Source organism: Benincasa hispida, chromosome 9 (assembly GCF_027475165.1).
Source record: "Benincasa hispida cultivar pf3 chromosome 9, pf3_genome.v1.1, whole genome shotgun sequence".
Lineage (NCBI taxonomy): Eukaryota > Viridiplantae > Streptophyta > Magnoliopsida > Cucurbitales > Cucurbitaceae > Benincasa > Benincasa hispida.
The window spans coordinates 67,135,143-67,140,123 of record NC_143486.1 but is presented as its reverse complement, the minus strand read 5'-3'; the positions used below and the strand labels follow the sequence as shown (position 1 = coordinate 67,140,123).

The 4,981-nt window shown below is 36.3% G+C and overlaps 1 protein-coding gene across 4 annotated transcripts; it reads right to left on the bottom strand.

The window, feature by feature from the left end:
• Positions 1–928: 928 nt before the first annotated feature.
• Positions 929–4,725, bottom strand: LOC120086413 (DNA-directed RNA polymerase I subunit rpa43-like). 4 transcript variants are annotated; one of them, XR_016531785.1, is made up of 9 exons: positions 4,124–4,725; positions 3,432–3,583; positions 3,078–3,187; positions 2,881–2,966; positions 2,595–2,699; positions 2,337–2,514; positions 2,000–2,217; positions 1,664–1,702; positions 929–1,244 (listed from the first exon to the last, which is right to left on the bottom strand). XR_016531785.1 is itself a non-coding variant. In XM_039043050.2 (7 exons), exons 1-6 carry the CDS (start codon positions 4,231–4,233, stop codon positions 2,379–2,381), a joined length of 699 nt encoding a protein of 232 aa, XP_038898978.1. In that variant the 5' UTR covers positions 4,234–4,725; the 3' UTR covers positions 1,776–2,217; positions 2,337–2,378. The 4 variants fall into 4 exon arrangements, 2 of the variants coding, with proteins under 2 accessions (XP_038898978.1, XP_090173457.1); XR_016531786.1 differs by lacking the exon at positions 1,664–1,702; XM_039043050.2 differs by lacking the exons at positions 929–1,244; positions 1,664–1,702 and having other exon boundaries at positions 1,776–2,217.
• Between the last annotated feature and the right edge of the window lie 256 nt (positions 4,726–4,981).

Here is a 4,981-nt window from a genome sequence, read left to right as displayed (position 1 = left end):
GTATGTTTAGATCCAAGACATATATTATTATAACTACTTATAAACAACGATACTTGTTACATGCATATACATTGGATTGGAATGATGAACTGTTTGAGGCTCAATAAAAAGCTTGAAAACGTAATAGTATAATAATAATCTATGGTTTGTCCTTTTACTTTCTAATCTGTGAGCCCATTCGGCACATTGTGAAATTGGTCATTTCCAAGGAATCCGTACTTGGCAGAGAGAGCCCATAACATCCATGCATGCTTCCCAATTTCAAGCCTTTCCTTCAAGAATCCGCCGCCCCATCTCTTTCAATCATCAAATCATATACTCTCTCTCTTTTCACTTTTCATTCGTTTTTAATCAAACTCTAAAATCAAATCTATTGCCCTCAACTCAACTCCGACTTGTTCTTCAAGATAATACGACAACCAACTAAAAAATTGAAACCCCTAAAAAAAAGAGTTATAGCATGTTATGTAGCCGCTCCGCTAGCTGTTATGCCACAACTCATCCGCCCTCTCTTTTTGCTGCCGCCGCTCTCTCTCTTTCTGCCATTTGTCCTACGATTCACAACATTCAACTTCCTTCCTATATCAATGGCTTCCTTTATAAAGTTGTTATTAATTTAACAATATAATGTCAAATTACAAAACTTCATGTATTTTATAAATCATGGACTTAGTAAAAATAACCGAGGAATACATTTTTTGCTATTTAATGAATGGGATGTTGGTTGTGGATTTAGTCAAATGACTCGAATCCATAATTATTTCTGCGAACAGATCATTGGAGCTATTGAAAGGGCATCCAAATGATTGATAATGATTAGTAAGGGGTTGCCCATTAGATTTGGGTCGTTGGAATTTATTTAACCTCATAATTAGAGACCCAAATAGATGCCAGCCAGCCAGCCAGCCAGCCACAATGGAAATACAAGTTCAGTTGAACATCGCATTCAAATTCACCAACTATAAGATTTCCATAACAGACCTTACAATATCTTCGAATAAAGACTTGGTCTCTTAAACGTTAAACCCCCTTTCAATCATTAATACCAATTTAATATAAAAAGACGAAAGAGGGTTTGATTTGGCAAGTTTAGTTTGCAGGTTCTAAACAAGGGAAAAAAAAATGAAGTCTAAGAACGTGCAAGAGTACCGTTCTGACAAAGAGAGGATGGTTTATCAGAATCATTTCTGCAATTGAAATTTAATCATATCTTCACCGCATATCTTTTGAAGATCTTCAAAACCCTTTATTAGACATGAAGAAAGAGAGAAATGTCAGAGCAGACTAGAACAGAACAGAGGGTCAAATTCTGAAAGTTAAAAACCGAACACAGATTCCAAGTTAACAGACAGTCAAATGTAACATTAAACGATGTAAAGAGGAAAAGACAGTATCTTTTTATTTTAACTGTAGTTTGATTGGATCGAACGGTTTTGTACTTCCTAGTTTATAGTTCAAACCATGTTATGAATCCGCCTTTCTCGCCCAATGAAAAAAAATATATAAACTGTCATATTGCTGTATTTGGATTTATCTGATTAAACAAAAGCTATGGATCACTTGTTCACATGGGAGTTGGATCGAGTGAACCCGGTTCAACTATTTAGAAAAACCGATTCATATCATTCTGCAGGGGGGTTGATTTTGACAGAGCAACCCATACCTTATAATGATGAAGAAGATGATGAATTATTTGCAGCTCCTATAAAAGAAAGAACCCATAATGGAGATGAGAGATATAGTGGCAATCATGAGTCAACGGTGCAAATGGAATGTACTTGCAAACCCCAAATCATATCCTCGTTATAATGATTGATAAACCAACGGTATGGTGTGTTGTATTTGTGTGTGCGTGATTTTGAATGAAATTAAGAAATGTAATGTTCTAAATCTCAGACAATATTCGGCAAAGTCCAGGTTGCTGACATCTGTCATTAACCTTCCTACCAAATATGCATATTGGGCTCAAGATTTGGGCTGTAAAACATCATTCACTCACCAAGGTCTATTGGGCCTAAGCCCATAATACATGGATTTGGGCTATCTCTTCATAGAAGTTACAAAAGTGGGCAGCTGCATTTGTCACACCCTGATGTATAAAAGTTGTCATTATCAACGTGGAGGTGGTTTTCCCAACAGCAAGATGCATCTCCCAATCCTTTCTTACAATTGGAAAACAATGAGGATCTCCACTTCGAAGTTTGAATCATCACCACCCTAAATATACAATTGAGTTGAAGATCTTTTCAGCTAAATTTCTGGCTAATGTAGATTTTTTATACATAAATTGGAGAGCAAGAGCTTAGCCATCCTACGGAGGGAGTAGGAAAAATTACCTGATACAAAAACGATCTATGTTGTATGACAATTAGCAGTCTTCAAGATATTCTGGTAGTTTTTTGCTTTTTCGTTTTCGACTGATGGTCATTGTTCAAGATAAGTGCATTTACCTCGGTGGCAACGCTATCCTGCAACATCACCTCCCCCTCATTTTCTCTCATCTTCTTTTTACTACTACAAAATTCAGTGGAAAAAAATCAGAATAAGACATTTGGGGATTATAGCGCAAAACTTCCTAGAATTAAATTTCTCACCTACTAGTTACTGTACCCTCAACCGAATTCTTCTCCAACCAATGGATGCTTCCCGTGTGAGATGGAACTAGAGATCCAGCGATATGCAATATTTCCTCATCAAAACTGCAAGGTCGAATTAAGTCACTTGTTACATCACCAAGGTATTTAGATTACTGAAGAAGAACAAGAATCGGGAAATATTAATAAATATGGCAGGCTATCAGCGCTTGGATGAAAACTTCAAAAATAGCTTTCCACTTAAATGTTACACAATAAGCATAATTAAAGGAAAAAAAAATCTAACCTCTTCACCAAAAATCGTATCATTGTCCCAACCTTTATTACATGGTGCTTGTGAGCTCGGCTGACAAACATTTCTTCTCCATGTTTCTATGTCAAAATCAATGAACAATACAATCAGGACAAGACGATAAAACTTCTTTCTTATATGTCTAACAAAGGGAAAGGTATGAATTCACAAGTGCAATGCATAAAACATACTGTTCTATGCTTGAATTCGTCGCGAATGTCTTCATTGGTTATTACAGCAGAAGCAAAACCTAAGACAATAACATGGATTGATTCCTGCCTAAGCTTCACCACCTTTCCCTCTGAAGTGATAACAAAACTATCAGCAAAGCATGGACAAGGAGAGAAATAGAACATTTGGCCTCCCATTAGTCCTTTTAATATGTCTACCATCATAATGCAATGAAGTACCTTAACATTGTTAAAATGCAAGTTTGTTAAATAACAACTTAATTCTAGACGTGCTGTTTTCCTAGTGGAAATAATGGAGAAACCAAATCATTAATGAAACTTCGTCACATATAATGAGAATCATAGAAAACCAACCTACAAGCATGTTTGGCTTTGGAGAGAAAAGTAATAGCTTTGCCTTTATTGTCACGCCAAAATAGGGATGCACTCCAGATAGAATCTTCGCAATTTTATCGATAATTTTGGCCTCATAAGCCAGTAGCACACCTTCAAATTTTTCATCAAATCTACACGAGGAACACAATATTTAAGAAATGCAGCTAATGATCGAAGTTCACAGGTATCTAGAATGCTGATGAAATGGAGCAAAAGAAGCAGCAATGACAATCGCAAGAAGTTTAAACTTCGCGCCTTTGAGTTCAAAGAGAATCAAAAACATCTGATATCCCCTAAGGAATGGAATTTTCCCCCAAAAATCGTTAAAGTTACAGAAATTTTACATTCTGAGTTCACAAACAGCAGCACAACCGAGGTGTTTATTTCTTCCATACAGAATAGCAAACCAGCAAAGAAAAAAAATCCACTTAACAAAAATGCGGAAAGAAACAACAGTCGTCTAATTCTAAGCTAAAACTGAAAGTTAATTCGAAGTTAAAATCACGCTAAATTCATGTTTGAACAACTCTGCCATTAACGGATAGTATCCCCAATCAAGATATTCAACAAAACAACGGCAACAAAGAAACATTATGAATAACTGGAAAACGTTGTGATTGCAAGAGACTAGACAATAGAATTGTTGAAAGCCTAAAAGAAGTTTGATTTACTTTAGAAGCATAGCGCCGAGCACTCGAAGCACCGCTTGTGAAACCTTCTTACTTTTGGATGGGTGAACGTAAACAACCATATTAGCATCGGAAACCTTAAGCCCGTCCATTGAAACGGCGACCGGAGCAATGAGGAGAGGAATCAGCAACGGCCGGAGAAGAAAGAAAAAGCTGGAAGAATGTAAAATCAGCTGACGTTTATTAACCACGTGCGTTGCAAATGTTCAGTTGAAACAAAATGGACGGAATCAATTCGCAAGTGATCTATGTGAGCCCTAGTCAATACTTGGGCCTTAATGCCACAATGGACCGAACCACAGGCCCAACTCCAGCTTTTTTCCCACCGAAGGCCCGGATTTAATGGGCTCTGTAATTTGGCCCAAATTGATGCAGGGGTACGCCGATAACCGAAAATGGGAACGGTGGAGGTTGAAGGAGAAAGAAATTAATCAAAGATAGGAATGAGGAAGAAGAAAGAAACCTGGGTGGGTGAAGATTTGCGGCTGGAGGTGTATGGGTGAGAGGAGAAATTGAGGAAACAAAAATATTAATAAATTAGAAAGGAGTGGAGAAAGAAGAAAACCACGGGCCTAGAGTTGGTTTCTTTCTTTCTTTCAATATAATATATATAATAAAACAAACATTGGGGAAAAACTATGAAGGATATTGTTTTTCTAAAATATATATTTTTTTATTTTTTTCAAAAGAGTCCGGCCAATAATTTTAGAGAGATTTTTAAAAATAAAAAAAATAAGAAAAACTACTTACACAAAATAGTAAAATTTAATCTTCTTTGATAGAAACTGATAGAAGTATATCAGTGTCTACCAATGATAGAAATTGATCGAAGTCTATCAT

What these genes read in the sequence shown, in the direction of transcription:
- LOC120086413 (XM_039043050.2), bottom strand. Translation starts at nt 4,233, where the DNA reads ATGGACGGGCTTAAGGTTTCCGATGCTAATATGGTTGTTTACGTTCAC. An exon ending in ATACGATTTTTGGTGAAGAG is followed by an intron (nt 2,700 to 2,880) that starts GTTAGATTTTTT and finishes TCGACCTTGCAG; the next exon opens with TTTTGATGAGGAAATATTGC. An exon ending in GAGGGTACAGTAACTAGTAG is followed by an intron (nt 2,515 to 2,594) that starts GTGAGAAATTTA and finishes TGAATTTTGTAG; the next exon opens with TAGTAAAAAGAAGATGAGAG.